Source organism: Salarias fasciatus, chromosome 15, assembly GCF_902148845.1.
Source record: "Salarias fasciatus chromosome 15, fSalaFa1.1, whole genome shotgun sequence".
Lineage (NCBI taxonomy): Eukaryota > Metazoa > Chordata > Actinopteri > Blenniiformes > Blenniidae > Salarias > Salarias fasciatus.
The window spans coordinates 24,480,386-24,501,076 of NC_043759.1; the positions used below are offsets into that span (position 1 = coordinate 24,480,386).

The 20,691-nt window shown below is 46.1% G+C and overlaps 1 protein-coding gene across 1 annotated transcript in view; it reads right to left on the bottom strand.

Annotated features, from left to right (window-relative positions):
- The window catches only part of opn5 (opsin 5), a 64,920-nt gene that overhangs the window by 33,478 nt on the left and 10,751 nt on the right, over window positions 1-20,691 (bottom strand). The window contains exon 2 of the mRNA XM_030110292.1: window positions 15,361-15,507. Within this exon, the coding sequence (XP_029966152.1) occupies window positions 15,361-15,493 (133 nt within the window). The 5' untranslated portion in view covers window positions 15,494-15,507. The remainder of the gene's footprint in view (window positions 1-15,360; window positions 15,508-20,691) is intronic.

Here is a 20,691-nt window from a genome sequence, read left to right on the forward strand (position 1 = left end):
CTTCTGCCTCACTGCTTCTCGGAGCCGCCTCAGGACTTGGATGTAGTGGTCCTGGTTAACAGACTGCCCAGGCGGCACAGACTCGCTGTGTTCGGCTTCCAGAAAAAAAAGATCCTCACGGATCTTTTCCTGCGTGCCTGAGGATGCGGGTCGTCCGGAGCGGGGCTGGTCTTCAGCGGGGCTGGTCTTCAGCGGACATTTCGCCCCTTTTAAAGCATCCATACCACTCAAAAACCTGCGTTCTCCCCAGGGCACCATCTTTATACGCCTCCTGGACCGTGGTGAGTGTTTCTGACGCTGTTTTTCCCAGCAGAAAAAAAAAATCTGATGCTTGCCGCTGATCACGTTTAGTGATGTGTTCCGCCGTTTTGTGCTTTTCCGAAGAAGCGGTCCCGCTGTGTTGACGTTAGCGCTGTTTGTGCTTTCCCTGTGTAACTTTGTGAGACGATACTTTGCAGAGATCTGCACACGAACATGCTCTAGCGAGATTTAACAACCAGAAATCTGAAATCATTCTTGTTTTAATTTTATAAACACAGTCCGGGAACTTTCCGGTACCCCCTCGTATAGACATTTCCACCACGTCTACTCGCCACAACAAAGAAAAACTTGAAAGTTTGAATTCAGAGGTTATTGTGGGATTATTTTACCTGTCTGGTCCAATGAAGATGAAATCAGGCTGCATTAAAATGTGTTGAACACCTCTGTTTTAGATTAATGGAACATAAAGAAATCACACACTCAAATGTTTATTTCTCCTGTTTTAGTCAAAATGTCTCACCCCACGTGATTTAACATAAATTAAAATAAATAGTAAGATTTCATGAAGATAGATGGGTTTTTGTTCTTTCCAAGACAAATTTCCTTTGTTCTATTGGCAGATTTTTTTTTCTCACTTATTTCAAGGTTAAAGTACGTTTTAGCGCCGGTAAGTCCAGCGGCTGTTTAGACCCAATCTCAGCCCAATGAAAACAAACACACTCTCAAACACCCAGCAGTGCTGGAGACACCTTGGAACGTGCACACCTTCAATTGGGAGCGAGTTTTAATTTGGTGTTCTTTCCCAATACGAGCCTGACTGAATATCCCATGAGAGCCGCTGTGCCTGGAGGATTACTGAGACACATATCAATGCATTATTGAGGAGGCTGTAAGAGTTTTATCTCCGGATGCAGACTGTAAATAAGCTTCTGGGAGCTGCTGATGAGTTCCTCTTCCACTGCACTGCTGGGAATACCAGCGTCAACGCAAACAAACCACACCAGAGTGCAAACTTTCATGAAACTTAAGCAGCAACGTAGACTAAGAAACAAAACCGAGAAGGAAATGTTTTTTTCTTAAAAGTGTCATTTCTCTTTGAGTTAAGACACTGCTTTGAGTTTTGGTCTGAAGAAAATTATTTTTGAAATCAATGCTTTCTTTTCCATAAAGACCGCCATCTGTATATCGGACTCATTGATCTGAAGGCCGCCTTTGACACCGTCTGCCACTCCTCGCTGTGGAACATCCTCCAAACCCTCGGAGCACCACCCAAGATATTGCTCTGTTCAAGCTGCTCTACAGCAACGCAGAGAGCTGTGTCCGTATTAACGGCATTGAATCCAGCTGGTTTCCCATCTCCAGTGGTGTTCGCCAGGGCTGTGTGGCTCCATCATCGACCATCTGATGTCCAAGGTCTGCGAGCGCGTCCCCGGAGTCTCCTTCGGCAACTACCACCTGACTGACCTGGAATACGCTGATGATACCATCCTGCTCAGCACAACCTACAGTCAGCTGAGAGACGCTCTGGGCATTTACAGTGAGGAGGCAGCACAGCTTGGCCTCCAAGTGAGCTGGACTAAAACCAAGTTCATGCATGTCAGTGATGGACCAGATCCACCTGCCATGCAAATTGGGAGCGACATCGTAGAGCCTGTCAAGAACTTTGTGTATCTGGGGTCCATGGTGACAGACAGCGGGGACCTAAAACCAGAGATTGATTGCAGACGAGCCCTGGCAGCATCTGCTCTGCAGTCCCTCTGGAAACCACTCTGGTACCAGACCATCTCATGCAAGACGAAGCTCTGGATTTACAAATTAGCCGTACTCTCCATCCTGCTTTATGGCTCAGAAACGTGGCCCCTGAACGACACTCTGGCCGCAAGAATCGATGGCTTTGATAGCAGGGCTCCATGCCCTCTCCATGAGAACCGTGGAAAACATCAGGTGGCCCCAGCGAATCTCCAATGAAGTGCTTAGAGCCTGCACAGGCCAGCCCCGAGCATCTTCCTTGGTCGCACAACGCCGCACCAGCTGGCTTGGCCATGTCCAATCCAATCCAATCCAGTTTATTTATAAAGCACTACTAAAAACAACAGTGTTGACCAAAGTGCTGTACAAACACAAAGTAAAAACAATAGAAATAGACATGAAAATATTAATAAGACAACACTGACAACTTTTCAGTGAAATACAGTCTCACACTAGTTAAAAGCCAAAGAAAATAAGTGAGTCTTAAGACGGGACTTAAAAACAGGAAGAGAATCCGATTGTTTTCTGTGCAGAGGTGAATCATTCCACAGTTTCGGACCAGCGGTAGAAAACGCTCGGTAACCCCTGCGTTTGAGATTTGTGTCAGGAACCGCGAGTAGAGCCTTGTTTGCTGATCTAAGGCAACGTCCCGGCACATAAGGCACCAACAGTTCAGACAAATATGGTGGGGAAAGACCATTTAAAGATTTGAAAACAAATAAAAAAAACTTTAAAATCAATCCAGTAGCGGACAGGTAGCAAATGAGGAGACGGCAACACTGGCGATATGTGGTCGTATTTTCGTGCGCCAGTTAAAAGGCGCGCTGCTGCATTTTGGACGAGCTGCAGACGCTTGAGTAAACTCTCCTCAATGCCGGCGTAAAGAGCGTTACAATAGTCCAGCCAAGTTGAAACAAAAGCATGAATCAACATTCAAAATTGTGTCTTGAGAGGAAAGACTTTACCTTAGTGAGTTGTCTCAAATGAAAAAAAACTTGATTTCACAACAGCACTAATTTGCTTACCAAGGTTGAGTTCACGGTCCATTTTAACACCAAGGTTGGTAACAGTGGGTTTAACAAACTGAGTCAAAGGCCCCAAGTTAACTGGTTTACTGCTGGCCTTGCTAGGACCAACCAGAAGAACCTCAGTTTTGCTATCATTGAGACACAAAAAAATTTCTGACATCCAGTCCTTAATTAATGCACTCCAAAAGTTGAGCAGCACTGAATGAATCTTCACACTTCAGAGGTACATAGATTTGACAGTCATCGGCGTAAAGATGGAAGGACACATGAAACCTCCGTAGAACAGATCCCAGAGGAAGCAGATATAAAGAAAAAAGAAGTGGCCCAAGGATTGACCCCTGTGGCACGCCGCTGAGGACACACAATCACCAATTTTGACACAAAAACTTCTGTCTTTCAAGTAGGAGCGAAACCATCCTAAAGTGGCTCCCTGAATCCCAACCAGATTTTCAAGGCGGGACAGGAGGATTTCATGATCCACTGTGTTGAACGCTGCAGTCAAGTCCAATAAAACTAAAGGAACCATATGGCCAGAGTCAGCAAACATAAAAATGTCATTAAAAACTCTCAACAGAGCTGTCTCAGTACTGTGGAGATTTTTAAAAATCGACTGAAAAACCTCTGGGATCTGTTGCTCATCTATAAAAGCTTTCAACTGATTAAAAACATTTTTCCGAGATTTTAGACAGAAACGGAAGTTTGGAAATCGGACGCGAGTTTGCAGGATCTTTTGGATCAAGGCCAGACTTTTTTTTAACAATGGCTGAACAACAGCATGTTTCAAACTTTTGTTGACCACTCCACTTGCCAAGCTTCCATTAACATAATGTAAAACAAAAGTTGCAATAGAAGGAAAAACTTCTTTGAACAGACGTGGAGGAGTAGGATCATTAGGAGAACCAGCAGGCTTCATTTCACTGACCAGTTTTTCCAAACAAGAGAGTGTTACTGGCTCAAACTTATGGAACAGAGCTGAGCAAGAGGCAGAAACAGGTGAACTGACAGCTGGAGGGCTGATAAGGGCGCTAGTAGACACAATCTTATTCACAAAAAAGTTCAGGAAATTCTCACAGACCTTCAGGTGAGGCTTCCAGGCCATCCGACTGAGGAACATTCAGAGCTGTGTTCACCATATTAAAAAGAACTCGTGGATTTTGCCTATTGGCTGTCACAATATCAGCAAAATATTCAGCTTTAGCTGCTTTTACACATTTCTGATACCTTTGCAGACATTTCTGTAAAATTTCAAGAGACACTTGTAGCCTATCCTTTTTCCACCTGTGCTCAGCTCTCCTACACTCACGTCTGATGGCACGAGTGGACTCATTTAGCCAAGGCTCAGTTTTAGGTTTTGGTCGTCTCAGTTTAAGAGGAGCCACACTGTCTAACACTGACTGGCAGGTTGATTCAAAACGTTGGAAAAACGATTCAATATCAACATCAAAGAATGTCCATGTCCTTCGTTTACCCCCAGAACATCCGACACGAGCCATTCTCCAGTTTAACCCAAAGGCTGCAGGCTGGAGGCGACCACGAGGGAAGCCCCAGACCCGATGGCTCGACGTCGTTGCGGGCGACCTCCAACAACACGGAGCTGCTGTGGAGGATGCAGAGCAGCTGACACAAGATCGCCAGCAATGGAAAAATCTGGTTCACCTGGTCGGCTCAATGCACTGGGACGGGATACCCTGACCCTCGCTGGAGCACTAAGAGAGAAGAAGATGCTTTCTTTGAAATTTTAAACCGTTTGCAAGGTAAATTCACAGAGATATTATGCATCTTCAAATCATCTAAATGCTTTTACTTCCAATAAGCAACATAACTGCACGGACCAAAGAGCTCACGGAACTGAAATAGTTAATTGGAGGATTTTATTCTGAGGAAATATCTTCATCCTGGATTTTCCAACATCAACTAAATGTTCTTTTTCTATGGGTCAGAGAGCGTGTACCATAAAGAGGCATTCATCCTGTATAGCGGCAGCTCCCAGAACGACACACAGCGTGGTCAGAGTGTGTTCAAACCGTCACCAAAGCTCAGCGGACTCAATTACTGCAGCGCTGCGCGTCTCCTCTGGCATTAATATCAGTGCAGGAAGTGTGTGCCAGGAGCTCCATGGAAAATGTTTCCACGGCTGAAGAGCCGCGTGCCGGAGCGCCGTGCCCCGAGCGGCATCGCAGTGACCAATCACGTCTGGGTTTCAGCGCCAGGAAGATGTCACCGGTCGGCACACACTGCAGCAGCTCACACTCACAATGAGCTTCACTGTCGACTCTGCAGCACAAGACACGCAGTGGAAATGAAATCCGGTCTCCTACGGTGCGGTCATGCCTCACCCGAGATAGAAAAGAGAACAGAGAAGAGGGAATGCATCTCCCAAAACATATTACAAAATAAGAACATGGAGAAAATGGAAAAATAGTGTAACAAGATTTGCAATATCCAAAACAATACAGCCTGAAACGTGTGACAGAGAGCAGAGTGTGGCCTCGGAGCAGCAGCAGCCGTCCGTGGATATGAAACCTGCAGAGATCTGCCCGAGGGTTGAGGATCAGTGGGACTTGAACCGGCGTCCACTGCAGGAGCAGCAAGTCGACTCGAGATAACAGCAAATCTTAAATCTGCAGCTGCAGCTCAACAACACTGTTTTAGTGAGGAAGTTTTCTTCTGAGCTTAAAAATAGGTTTTAGGAAAGAACCTCTTCTGTTTCCGGAGTGAAAAAAATGAGCTCAACAAAAAGCTGGAAGGACAGAGAACTGGACACACACAAACACACACGTGTGCAGAGGACAGAAATGGCAGAAAAGGCGTTTCTGCCGTCCGATCAGGACAGAGCCCGAGCGCTTCCAGAATGTTGAGTTTTTCTCCCGTTTCCATGACGACAGAGTCACGGAAAAGTTCTTCCTTGGAAGCGGTTTTCAAAAAGTTGCATTTTCAGTAGCGGCGAGTGTCACTGTCGAAACGCTACGAGACGTTTCCAACATGTTCTTTGGACAAACGTTCTGGAGGAGACATGATCCAGAAAGAACTCACACCACAGTATAGCCGAAGATGAAGACCTGAGGCTGCTGGAGACGCTCCAGCGTTGTTTTCGCTGTTGTGTTGCTGCCATACGAGGAGGCTCATGCTAATGTCTGCTCACAGCGCTGCATCGTGACGAGTAGGTGAGCTGCTTATGGAGAATTAGCGGGATCAGGAACGGAGGTGTTTCTTAGGATGTGATAATTAAAGTAGGTCAACATGTTTCCTACACCGTTACGCTGTAGAATTTAAAAAAACAATACCACTCTAAAAAGGAGAAAATGAACTTAATCCACTCAGATTTTGCATTCCATGGCCTGAATGAAAATGGTTTCTTTCAGCGTAATTTCTGTTTTCTTCCAAGTAAGACATTAATGTCACAGATTTTTTTTACTTTTTTTTCCCATCTGAAGGTCTGTGATTCACTTTAAAGAAATCCACGGCGCTCGGCTGCGTGTTAAACCCTCGTCTCTTCAGATCAGCCTCCTGGATAATTTGCCGGATGTCAGATTCCTCATTAAGTGCCGATGAACGCTGATGTGACCACAGACGGAGTCGAGGAAAGTCAAGCAGAAGAAAATGCAGGAAAAAAAATGAGTCTCAAAGACATTTGGGATGTGATCCAAGTTGACAGTTCCATGCTTGTAGCCCAGAGACACTCCGATATTCCTCGAAGGGAAGTCGTTTCTGCTGTGCTATGAGACAAAATGAAACTAACTGCAGACTAATAGGAAGACATTAAACTCTTTCACCTCATGAGTCAGTTGGGTAGAATTCCACCCGAAGACACTGATAAACGTTTTTAGCTCACATGTAGCTCACATGTCTTCAGGCTCAGTCAAACACAACAGCAGCACTCAATGTTTTCTTTTCGATGAACTGTTCTGGTATTAAAAGATTGCGTCCGAGCCGCCATGTTGGCTCAGTGAGCGAGGTGTTTGTAGACTCGCCCACGCAGGACAGAGTATTTGCAGCCACGTGACCCGGGAGTTGGCAACCGGAGGACCGCCGCCATATTGGAGTGAAAACAACCAGTGATACGCGGTTTCATTCATAGAGAGTAGTGCACGTTCGGTGTTCTTTAACGTTGAAAAGGTGTGTAGATCTGCTGACTCACATGTCAGTGTTAAACTGCAGCCAGAATGGACTTGTTCATCATGGAAGTCATTTAACCCGTTCGGCCCGACAGAGCCCGTACCAGCAGCCGTCTGCTCCACTTCAACGAGTGTAAAAAGAGACTAAAATGCCGTGAGGAAGATTTCTTTCAATTGTGTCTCAAAAAAGAAGCCTGATCTCACTAACTGAACGTTCCAGCTGCACTGTGATGACCGAGTGTTTGTTTCATAACCCCCTCACCCGCGCCTCCAGCCACAAAACGCAGCAGAACGCACGATTCGTCAGCTCCACCGCAACATACTGGGTCTCATATGAAACTAGAAAGTCTACACTTTAAGACGACACCAGGCAGAATGTTCTCTGAGCTGACCGCCTCCCGTCACGGGCAAAACAAACCAAAAAGCGATCGTCACATTTCACAGCCAGCACCTCAGATCGCATGTTTCTCACACACTTCTTCACCAAATCTCAAAGCTGTTCACACCAAACTCAACATGTTTTATGTCCTTACTGTTTTGTGGTCATTTTCCATCTATTCACGCTCTCCTCTGGCCAAAATTAGGGGTAAAATCCTCTCGAACAGTGAAAGAGCGTCATGCGCCTGAATGTTTATTTTCACTCCAACATGGCGGCGACTACCCGGCGTGCACTGCGAGGCCGGGTGTGTGAAATACTCTATAGATGCATTTCCATTCCAGAAAAAATGTCACTGTGGACACATGAGGCGAGCGACACTTGCCAGTCGTTGGACTTTTGTGTAGCACACGTGCAAAGACACAGTGGCCTGGACAGCGTCAACGCAAAATTAATTGCAGGATCAAAAAAACAAACAAAAAAAATGGCGCCATATTGAACCGAACAGCTTGATATTTTACCAAGAATCGCTGCATCTCTCGGAGTTAATGTTCATATGGCTTGAACTGAAGTTTAGATCTTGAAAACAGATGCAAACGTCTTATCAAGGATCACCTCTGAGAGACGTGTGAAATATAAAACAGTACTGATCCTGCACGTTTGCCCTCAGGCGTCTGAAGCGATGGTCACATGATCCAGAGAAGCTCAGCTCGGGCTTCTAACACATGAAGAACGTGTAATCTGAATAATCCAGTTTATGCATTATGTCACTGAATGAAAGCACAGTGGAGATGCAACGGAACTCTTTTTATTCAGGATCTTAGGAAATTAGACACAAAATGTTAATTCTGAGGAGGGGGAGGGGATGACTGTATAATGTGTGATAATGATGTGGGAGAAAATCCTTCAGAGATGTGGCAGACGTGTCTCGTTACAGCTCGCGGTTGAAGGACAGACCGCTCCTCTCAATAACTCCCGGGTCACAGGAGCCATGAGGTAAACAGGTTTGAGCCCGGTCTGAACCCATACCTGATTAGATCATCCATCATCAGATACCGAACCCATCTGTCCAGCAAAATGAAACGCAGTGTGTCAACGCAGCCTAATCACGGGCTGATTCCACACCTGGCAGCTGCACGCAGACGCGATCTGCTCAAGATATTTAATTGACCCTGAAGGGCGGCGAACACAAACAGCTCGAAGCAACAAACACAGCTGCAGCAACTCCTTCCAGTTTGAGGAGAGAAACTTGGACGCTCCTCACGTTTCCTGGAGAAACGGGTACAGCGTCCGTCACCTTTCTCTGCACAATGTTATTAATGTTAATGTGATAAGAACAATGTTTTCATGACCCCTGGAACTTGGTAGTTTTAAACTTGTCAGTCACCGTAACAACAATCCAATTTCATACAAAAATTAGTGTTCTCAACCTCGAAACTCTCTAGAAACTTAGCAGACTCTGGGAGAGAAGAGCGTCAGTGTCCCCGGGCAGCGGCCCTTTAGCAGAAGAGCAGCTCCAGTCACACCACAAACCTCTGAAACCACAACATGGAGTGTCCCGACCTGAATCTCCACCAACATCTAATCCAAACAGCGTAACAATCGGAAGCGAGATCTGACCTCTAAGACGCTTTAAAGCCCAAACCAGATGAGGCCTCGGCCCTGTGGGACTTCATGATTACTTCCCCCGAGTCTGAAACCTGCTGCCGCATCAGCTGCTTCCCATTCAACGTCTTTGATCGGCACAAATATCCCCTTCACCGCTGAACAAACAAGGATTCGTTGAAGGGAAATTTATGGTTCAGGGCTCTGACGTAAAATTAATTTATTACGTGGCACAATGGGCAGATTGTGCCTCTTGTCGTTTCCACGTACTCATATGATGCCCTGCATGAGGCGCAGTTATGGGAGCAAATACGAGGCACTGGGCCAGAACTGGGCCGCGGCAGCATTCCCACACGGAGCGACGTGTGAAAACCAAGGTCAGCGATGGAAACCACGGCAAACAGAGAAAGAACCGCAGATCACGCTGCCGCTTTCCCCCTGCTGCAGCTCCCATTCCCTCTAATAGCTCCACGGTCTGCAGAACAGGAAGACTATAAGAAGAGCCTGTTCTCCTGATGACCTTCAGCTTCCACATCGACTCTGGAGAAAGGAAAGCAGATCAAATGAACAGTTGTTGGATGGAATCAGTGCCGTGGAAGTACGAGTGACGTTGGATTGAGTTGGTATGAATACAACAAGAAGCTACACCTGGTGATGGTGGAACGAAACAACCGAGAATCTGAGCACCTGTTTTCACACAGAGTCAAGTGAAAACGCAGCAGAGGTTCAGGTTGACTTGGTAACGTTTTGAAAAATGGAAAAAAAGAAGAAGTAGTTTTCATGTTGGGCCACTAGTAGGTGCTGTTGTTTGTCGCATACTGCATTTCTCCTGAGACTTTCTACCAATGTGTGAAGTCTGGTTCATTTTTGTCCACATGTTGACTTCATGTTCCACTTTCTGAGGCTTTCCTGACTGATATTTGAAACTGTTCATCGGGTCCACGACCCTGAACCGGGACAAACCAAACCAGAGATCCATCTAAGAAAGAAAAAATCCCCAAGAAGACCGGTGCTACTGACAGTCAGGAGACTGTTTTAGGAACAGGTGTAGAGGAGGACATCCCATCATGAAAAGACAGACAGGACTGCCTCGAGAACTCGGTTCAAGAAAAGCTGTGAAAAACTTCATATACCTTCTATTCTGGTACCTGAAATATTGAATGGATTTCCTTTCTGAAACCATAAACTTCCTTTAATGGGCTTAATAATGTTCAGGTCTGCTTGAGATCAGGCTCTAAGCTCTCCAGAGGTCTGGTGTTTGGTGTGCGTGAGGTTAAAGAAACACAGAAGCCTCTGTTTGAGAGAATACGTTCGTCTTTTGTCGTCGAGGGGCTGGTGGAGGTGGGAAGCCTGAGCGCTCTGAATGTACGTGTGACCCCTCATGTGATCGCTCGGCGCTTCTCTGAAGGTTATCTTCAACAAGAGTGTTTGGAGCAAGCTCGCAACCCGGAGAAAACCTCACCTCTTGACTTGAAGTGGATTCACTGAAGTGATACGGGCCATCGTCTCAGAAAAATGACAACACAAAACACAGAATACAGCCCAGCTGGAGCACAGCACTGTCAAATCTCAACTCTCAGGATTCTCCATTTAGATCAACAGACATAAATCCTCTCGACATGATGGAGGCTTCCGACGACAAACTCCCATAAATCCCAGTGTCAGACAGCCCGCCGTTCTCTCTGCGTGTCGAGGTTTTCTCCAGGTGATACAGCTTCCTCCTGAACGTCACGGCTCTTTTTGATTGGTTATTTATTTATTTCCCATGTGACGGGCGGACGCCCGTGACGTAGCTGAGCTTTCCTGACGCGAATGAAGCCGTCGCAGAGGACAGTTTGATGGAGGCTGTCACGGTGCTTCTCGCCGTCACATGTGTTTCCCTGCAGGGGAAACTGGCAGCAGGTCAAAGGTGAGCTCTGTCAGCTGGAAGAGGCTCCGTCGTTTTGAGATCCAGTCCGGATGAAGCCGCTGCAGACGATCGGTGAACGGAGCCTGAAGGTAGAAAGACGACTCGGCAGCGGTTTCATCTTGACAAAATAGCTACTTGACCTATTCTGTGAACCCCGATTTGGCTGATTAATGCAGAAAACTTACTTTTCATGAATTAAAACAAAAAAAAAAAAAGGCGCCTTTATTTTGCTGCAGGTAAAGTTGTGTGTTGAATTTCTAACCAGCTCCCACCACTTTCAGCAAACCGTTATCATTCATGGACTGCAAGCATATAATTTAGCACTTTGCTCATGTCCAATTTGGTGATTACATGCCCGAGGTAATGGCTGTCATTAAAATCCTCAAGGTAAACACTCACAGCATGGATGGAGAAAAAAAATAAATAAAAAAACATCTGAATTATATAAAACACGAAGCTGCAGTGCTTTCAGCTCCTCCTGACGTCTGTTTTTATGTTTCATCTTGAGGCGCACACTGACAGCTTGCCAGTCAAGTCGTGTCAATCGCTTTGACAAGTCAACATGCCGCCATCTCTCAACACGCGTCCAGACGGTCTGAAGGCACCGGGCAGAAATAGGATTACCAAATGTCTCCCGGTTTTTTTTCTTTCCATTTCACGGCGCGTTATATTGGTGTCTGAGAGCTAAACGCAATCAACAAACTTGGAAGATCGTTTTCATTTTTGTGAATTCACATTCTTCATGTCGATGTGGCTGGAGTTGTGCGTCTGTGAGGACCGTGATTTAATTGTGTCTAATCAGATTTGTGTGTGAGCACCGTGTGGTGGCGAGTTGTGAGCCCTTGCAGGTCTCTGTCTCCCTCCACCAGAGGGATGATCCTCTTATCAATATCCAGTCTGAGTCTATCAAGCCAGCTGAGCTGAAGGGACACACTGATCATTTGCTGTTATGGTGGTGAGAGCTTATTAATCCTCTCCTTCCTTAAGAGCGTTTCTTTTCTACATGCAGACAGAAATGACACCTTTCCCAGCAGATCTTCTCTCACGGAAAAAGGGCCCAACAAAAGCAGAAACTCCATCTGAACACTGCTGTTTAGAACACAATGAAAATGCACACAAATCAATTCACGTCAGAACTGCTGCTGTGATTCTAATGATAATGTGGCGTCTTCCAGTGAATACCAGGGAATTTCATTGTGATCCGTTTACGTAACGGCGCTCTGAGTCGCTGAAAGAGCAGCTTTTTGAAAATGAAAAGCTTGTGTTCTTGTCGTAGTTCCTGATTACAGCATATTATTATCCTTCCTCCTGAAGCCGCAGGTACGGTGTGAAGCGACCGTCCCCACCGGCTCCCGTTCTGTCTGCTAATGAATTTGGAGCGCAGCTGATCAGCTGATCCTGTAGTGAATGTTTGCCCTGTGAGGGGCAGATAGCCGGGCCCCTCCAGACTCCCGGCAGATGTTATCTCAGCGCGGTGTCTGTGCCGGCGCCGTGCTCGTGTGAGGCCATCGACGGTGGAAGCAGGAGGGGCTTTGGGACTTTTTGATAACATGATGCCACCAAGGATTCTGAGCTGAGGAGTAAAAGCCAAAGGTATCTGAAGGGCCTTAAGTTATCCATTTCACTCTTCCAGCCCAAAGGCCTGAGTTTGACCCAGGAACTAATCTGAGGATTAAGCCCTGTATGACTTTACACTAACCTGGTTTTATGGGGGATTTCTGTTCAGAAAGTAATCATGAAGTAATGAAAGCGTTCACTGCGTAAATGATGTTAGGTTTATACAGACTGCTGGAAGCAGTGCACGCTAAATTACACTAAATCAGGAGAGTGAATGTGATGTTTCTGCACATCGTACGACGCTGCTGGAGCCGCGACCACCTGTCCCATGATGCTTCACTGCTTTTAAGTGGGTCAGTGGAGGAGTTAGCCTGGGAGCTAGCGTTAGCCGCAGACCTGCATTAGCGTGTTAGCTGTGTCAGGAGTGTGGCAGGACACAGCTACGGCTCTCAGGGAAGTTGGATTTAACTGAAGCGTTTTCACACTTCGGGCTTTGAAAAGTGGTGAGGAGACATTAGTCAGACTGTATCTTCCTCCTCGAGTCGCAAGCCGCTGCTCGCTTCAGGCCCAACTCAGTGATTCTTAAGGAATTGTTGAGATTTTACTGGGAAGTGGAATAAAATCTAAATGACACGTTTCGGAAAGTGTCCACAGGGAAGGTTTGTACTGCCGTGTCCACAGCGGAAACGCCGAGTCTCTTCTGACTGATGTGACTGTAGCATACGCAGCTCTACTGAATCCCCCATGATGCACCACTCAGCAGCATCTATCAGCCAGATTCCTTTCTTAATAGAGTAGTTTTGTAGTTTTACACGACTCTATCTAAAAAATGGGGCCTCTGGATGCTCCAAAAGAAGGCGAAACTCCAGCGTATAGTCACCTCCCCAGGGAGCGCTACTCCGCCGGAGGCCGCCTGCCCCGTGAGGCTCAGGAGACGCTACAGAAACGATCCAGATGGACTGAAAGTCACGATCAAAACCTCCAGAGAGCTGCTCTTCCACATCAGCCTCCATCGCAAAGTAAAACGTAACTATTCCAAAAAGAACAGAACTGCACGATGGCTGCAGCCACCGAGAGACGACAGAGGGTTTTATCTGAGCCTCAGAGCAGAGATTTACTGAACCATTGTGTCATTATAATCATTTCTGAGCTTCATCAGTTCAAATTCAGGTCTTCAGTCACTCAGGGAGTCATGAAAAGACAGTTTGAGGGAGCTTCAGTGTTTCTAGCGTACAGTTCTCTGTACAGGTGGTTTTATTCCTTAAAAACAGCGCCCACTAGTGGCCTTACAGGAAAACTACCTCGTTTTCAAAATATAAGCAAAGCGTGAAATTTTACCAGAATGAAAACACACAGATGATGCGTTTTTTTCACTTGAAATGTTGTGGTGTGGCGACATTTTGCAAGAAATGTGTCTGTATTCCGTGCATACGGCGCAGCCGTCAGTCACACTTCTCCACACTGATTGAAATAATGGATTCCTGTCCTAAAAAAAAACCCTCTAAAAAGAGAACAAATAGAGGTGATAACCGCCGACGTCTACAGAGGCTCAGGAGACGAACACGCCAGACGGTAACCAGCATATAAGAGGATGATTGTTCACATTGTGCCAAGAGAGTACACACACACGTGTGTGTGTGTGTGTGTGTGTGTGTGTGTGTGTGTGTGTGTGTGTGCTGGAAGGGGGAGACTGACTTTCAAACAAGACCAGTTACACCAACGTCAAAATAGACTGAATGTGTTCACATATTGTGTAAAAAGAGAAAATCACATTAGGATTAAATCCTGAGCAGAACCGTGAGACGCTCCGAAAAAGTCAAATATCTATAAGATTGTCTGACATCCTTCAATTTTTTTAATTTTTTTTTAAATCTACCAGCCGTCATTGGACGTGGGTTCCTGTAACGCCGCGCTCTTCAAATGGATTTCCTGCTTCACATTATCTCCTCATCAGATGCCTGGCATGTTTTCAGACAGACAATGTCTTTTTCAACCGTTCCTCGTCTTCCAGGGCGGATAAATCCAGACGGGAGGCGTCATGGCTACGGCAGCGTCTCGCTTCTAAAACTGGACACGAACGGAGAAATGTTCCTCGGTTAGTCCTGGCTTGGACAGCAGTCTTTTCTGGGAAATGTTCTTGGTCCACTGCCTCGCCTTGGTTTTCTATTCCCTCGTGTTGTTCTGCTCTCAGCTCCGAGTTTTCAGTCTGTTCTTCAGATGATGCTAAAACGCAACTTGTTGAAAACAGCTCCAGAGGTGAAACTTGTAGAAAACACTAGTGCCTAGTGTCATTTCAGACTGGAAAGAACTCAACATGCAAACTCAGGACAGAATAAAGGAAACGGCGTAATAAGTAGCAGCCCCACAACCAAAAGGCATTTCACAATAAAGCAAAAATCCCAAAGCCTTCTTGTTCTCTTTTGATGCACATAAAAGGCAGAAATGCTGAAAACAATGTAATTAGCAGCCAGGCCTCTAGTGGGCGCTGTTGGTGGTGATTGTAATGAAACTAAACACACAAGCCTACAGAGAACAATACACTGAAAACACTGACAATGGACAGAACAGATATATTCAAATGGACAAGTACCAAGTTCCAGGAGAATCTGGACCAGGACCAGAACCAGGACCAGGACCAGGAGAACACGGACTGGTACCAGAACACACCAGTTGAGAGCCACTGCTCCAGCGTGTCTCTGTCCATCTGTCTCTTTCAATGTTTGGTGTTGATCAGTTGCAAAGCAGCAGAAAGGAACTGACCTATGATGCAGATGTAGAAGGCGGCGACGATGTCCGCCTCCCTGGAGAGCCTGGAGGCGAAGGGGTCGCCGCGGAGGCGGTAATGGGGGACGTACGAGGAGTGCGGCCACGTCGCGTTCTCCATCACTGCCATCAGCGGAGAGCGTCCTGTGAAGTGGAGGAAGAGGCTGAAACAATGGGGCCGCTTCCTCGCATTTAAAGCGGCGGTAAACAGGACACACGGGAGCATTGATCCGGCAGATCAGGAACATGAAAATAATCCCCCCCCTCCCCGCCCTCCCCAGCTACATCTGCGGGGTGCAAATAAGCTCCCGAGCGGGCCGGGACTCAGGAGCAGATGTCTGACATCCACTGATACGGTCAGGCCCGTCTGCGTCTGGGGAAACAAGAAAGCAGCTGAGCAAACCCGGTGTGAGGCGAGACAAGTCCCAGCGTGAAGACACGGAGTCAAAGCTGGAGGAAAGATGTTCAGCAGCCTCACTGTCAGGGTCGCATCGCGCGTTCAACCTGTCGGTGAAGTAAAAACCATCCCAAAAGTAAACACTGCCACAAATGGATGGACGATTCCTGATCAGATTGTGGATATCAGAGTCGGCCAGACCCAGAGGAGGATGCTGGAGTGGGACGCAGCATTCTGGATTTGAGGAATTAAAGGAGCTTTACAGGATTAACAAACTCTTACTCAACTTAAACTGGTTCGTTTCTCTGCCTTCTTTAAAATAATAACAATAACCTGATATATTATCTGTTTCTTTGACATAATTTTCCAAGAAACCTCAAGAGCACCTGACTGTAATTTCACATCAGCATCGTCTTTTTGACCATCTACTAAAAAGGCTTCTCTTAAACCAACATGTTTTCCACATATTTGCAAAGCTGACTGAAAAATCAGCGTATCGGAACAAAGGCAGGAGAAAACATGGAAAACATCAATACTCTGTACACTGAGTTTCTCTCACTGGATTCTAACCATCAAAAGAAAAGTACAAAACTTCCCACTGTTGTTCAAAGTACAGCTGACCTTGTGAGAACAACCTGAAAACCTGCAGAGCCGAGAAATGACGATGGGGGCGGAGCCACGACGGCGTCCTCACCCACACGTGTGAGACAACATCACGGATGATGAAACGCTGCTGAAACGCGTCTGAAGCGGCGATAAGGATGAGCCGGAGGCAGGGCGGTGCTGGAGCTGCCGGCGGCACGGAGACAGAACAACACCGCGCACGTGGGCGGTAATTAAGCCTGCGAGCCGGACACCATCGGTTCTGAGCGCCAACGCTTCAACGTTACCTGAACCTGGGAGCTGAGGCTGACGGATGGGAAAGCAGCGGCCCTGCAGCCCCGGAGGCTCCGCGAGTAAACACAGTGGAAAGGATGATATGAGAAACACTCAAACAGTCACACTGACTTATTCCTCATTACAAAGTCCCATTTTAAAGGAGGAGATAAAGAGGAAATATTATTCCTCCCCTGTCAGAGGCGACGGCCGGAGCATGATGTATTTAACGTGGAACAGTTGGGAACCTTTTACGACAAGAAGAAGGAAAACCTCAACAGAAGTGAAGACGAGTCCAGACAAAATCATTCAGAAAGAGAACGCCGTTTGAGGGAGAACACACAACAACCAACAGCGGCCACTAGTGGCCCAACATGCACACTGCATCATAAACAGACATCGGTTTTTTTAATGGAACGATTTATTAAACTCGAGTCATGATATTGTGGACATGATACGACTTTTATTTGAACAAAAATAATTTTCCAGAAAAATTATGACTGAAACCTTATTATTATCTTATCATTCTGCATTTTCTCTTCTTTAAATTCTGAGGAAGGTACAGTGACTGACTGGAAGGCAAAACGTACAACACATTGCCTTTTCTTTGCAAAAGAATGACTTCTACCTTCTATTGTCTTTTCAAGAATCAGATAAATTGTGTGATGTGTAAAATGAAGCAACTTGGGGCAATTATGAAGGAAGGGAACCAAAAACTGGATTCCACCCTCTGCTGTTTGGATTATGATGCATTTATATTAATTTGTCACATGTTCGTATGGATTTTTCACCACCTGGCGGTGCGTTGTTACATATTTCAAGTCCATTATAGGACAAACACACACTCACACGCACACCGATGGTTTATTTATCAGCCTAATGGCTCTGCGGTTTTACACACACTGCAGACTGGTCACCTCCGAACTGCAGGTTCGGCTTCTGGGCTCGTTCATGATGCTTTTAGGATGAAAGCTGCACTCTGAACACTGAACGGTATTGATCGCCTTACTTCAGGGAGTTGCTTCAGTCCAAACGTCTCCGGGTCTTCATTCAGCCATCGAGTCGTTGAAGTTTTGCTCAGTGAGTTCAACACTCCCATCGGTGAGCGAACTGCCTTTAAATGTTGACTCATGGCTAGAGGAGAGAGTTCCCCGTCTCTGATCAGCTGAGCTGCTGCTGCTGGCTGTTTCTCTAATGAGTGTTTCCACCTGCGTCTCGCCCTGCTTTGATTTTCCTGTTTCATCCCCTGCAGACGGTCCTGCTCTCTGTACTGCGGGACTATCGGGTGTTTGGTTTTACTTCTCCCTCCCGATAAAATCATAAACCTTTATCATGCTCCCTCACAGTAGAGCCAGTGTCAACAGGAAGAAAGGGAAGCACGTCTGACCATGTGTTACGCCAGCTTTTAAAAACACGACGCTCAGATTGTAAAGTTCCCGAGGTGAACGAAGCAATTTCTAATTTAATTTTATGGAGTGCTATTCTGAATCTAAAAACAACACCTGAAATCCCCGAGGCTCGGCTCCACGGATCAACCTACACGTCCAATATACGTCCTGAACTCCGTTTTATTAGAATCCAGCTGTAAGGAGCTTCTCTTTCAGGCAGTTCGACGCTGGTGTGTGAGGATGTGTTAAAAAGCCTCATTGAGATGAGATGTGGTGAAAGTCCATACTGGGAGAACAGAGGGGGCGGCCGGGCGTTTCAGAAATTCATGTTTCTGCAGCTCCGCCATGTGTGAAGAAACCTCCAGAGGAGAAACCCAGCTGTGTGGCGCAGACCTCAGCTCAACTATAAAGTCACACACACACATCTATATATATGACTCCATGAATACAGAATATTGGCAGTTTATGTGGAATATTTGGAGAAATTTATGCTAATATATTAATGGACAAGGCCTGATTTGAATTGCAGCGTCTGAAAATGACTAAACTTGATGATTGAGTCTGAGCTGAACGTTTGTACTATTTGTAATGTTGACAATGACAACAAGGACTTACACCACACACACACACACGCACGCACGCACGCACACACGCACACACACATCGTTTTTATGTTTTGCTTTCAGAAAGACTTTGCATTTGCACGACAACCACTGATAAATGGACCAAAATCTCTCTCTCACACACACACACACACACACGGTTCCTGGTTGTGACCATCGATGTTTGAGACACTCTGAGAAAAGTCACAAACAGAAGATCAGCAGCTTTTATTTCTGTAATTTCCAAATAATTCAAACCTTCTCCCACTTCAACTCTTCGAATTACTCATCAAAATGGATTCATGGATAATTTAACACAATTAGAGTGTGATTATATTCATCTAGAACAAATCCTGTCCAGTTAAATCGCCATCTTCATCAGAATTACTCACACAGAGTCGCTTCATTTGTAAATGTGGGAAAAAAGCTGTGCGTGTTCCAAGAAGGGACACTTCACTGCACTCTTACGCTGTTGGGAAATGATTCCGCAAATCTCTGAGGAGCAAAATATCCCAACAGTCCAAAGTGTTTTTTAATCATGTTTTATAAAAAAGATCAAATATTTACAGTAGTTATATTTGAGGACACATGAGAAAGTAAGAAATGTAAAAAAAGTCTGGCCACTTTTCTGATGAACCTTTTACGATAGACGATAAATTGAACGAAGACAGCAGCAGGAAGATCAGAGGAGAGACTACCAGAGGTCATCTCTCTAAATATATCAACACAAAGTGAAGGGAGGGGTCGCTCTTATGGAGTCAGGTTGGGGACATTCGCTTGGCGAAGGTTTTAACACACACACACAGACACACACATCCTTTCCCTTTTGCGTACTCAGATATGACACTTTGCTGATCACTACAAACGTTCTACACAATGCCTGGACTTTCCTGGCAGTGGACAACCGCAACAAACGAGATGATGACGATGCTTCCGCCACAACTGGATAAATAAAGCACAGCGCAGAGAAAACGGCCTCTGCTGTAATTTAGTCTAATCTCATAAGGCTGCTCGAAACCCTACAATCAAGTTAGCTGTGTGCACGTGTGTGTGTGCGTGCACACACGTGCACGTGCGCGCGTGGGTGAGAGAGAGCAGATGAAACAAGCTAATTTACAGAAGATGAAAATCACACATAACCCGTACATGAAAGCAGAGGATAATTAGCGTCTGGGAAATGTCAGAGCGGTGGAAAACGGCTGAAAAAGGTCAACGCTTATTGTTCTGAGGCGTGAAGACTTCTTCCACCGCCACCCTCGGCTCCCGCGGCGCTCCACTGCTCAGGTCGCACTCCGCCTCCCGCTCACACTCAAAGCCAGAACGTCTGCTGGTCCGAGAGGAGGAGCGCTGGGACCCCCGACTGAACCCCGTCCTCCTGGGCGAGGTCGTGTCAGGGTTGACAGCAATGCAGCTTCACGTCTGCCCATACAGACGTCGCGTGTGTGTGTGTGTGGTTTCGTTACAAAAACATACAAAAACACCCAGTGGCCCTTCACAAAAACTACATCATTTTCAGTGTTTCTGCCGTTTCCGTGGAAACAGGCATCGTTTCAAAAGGATCCATTTTCATTTAACAGATTTATGCTAACAGAAATCACTTCCTGCAGTCAGAACAGTGTGTGTTTGGCCTCCGATTGGTTAGAACTCTCAGCATTCACTGATTTGATTCATTAATGTCGATGTTTACTTTGCAGCATGAGAACTGACGAGCCAATCAGAATTCAGGAGGTCATCACCAGGCAAAGAAAACAATAAATTACATCGAAATTATGCAACATTGAACAACACTATGGATGGGTTTCACTGAACAGAGCAGTCTTACACGCCACTGGCATTCCCGGGCTGCTCTAAAGGAAAACAGTTTGTTTTCCGTCTTGTGCAGGAATCACTACCCCACTGGATGAAGGCATGACTCGGTTCCTCCTGGAGATTCTCACAGAAAACAAGAGCACTCTCTGATTTTGCATTAACCTGGAAGAACCGACGTCTAAGAGCTCTCAATGCAACAAATCCAGCAGACCGTTCAGTGGGAGAGAGAACCAGGAGCAGCTCAGCTTCACCACAT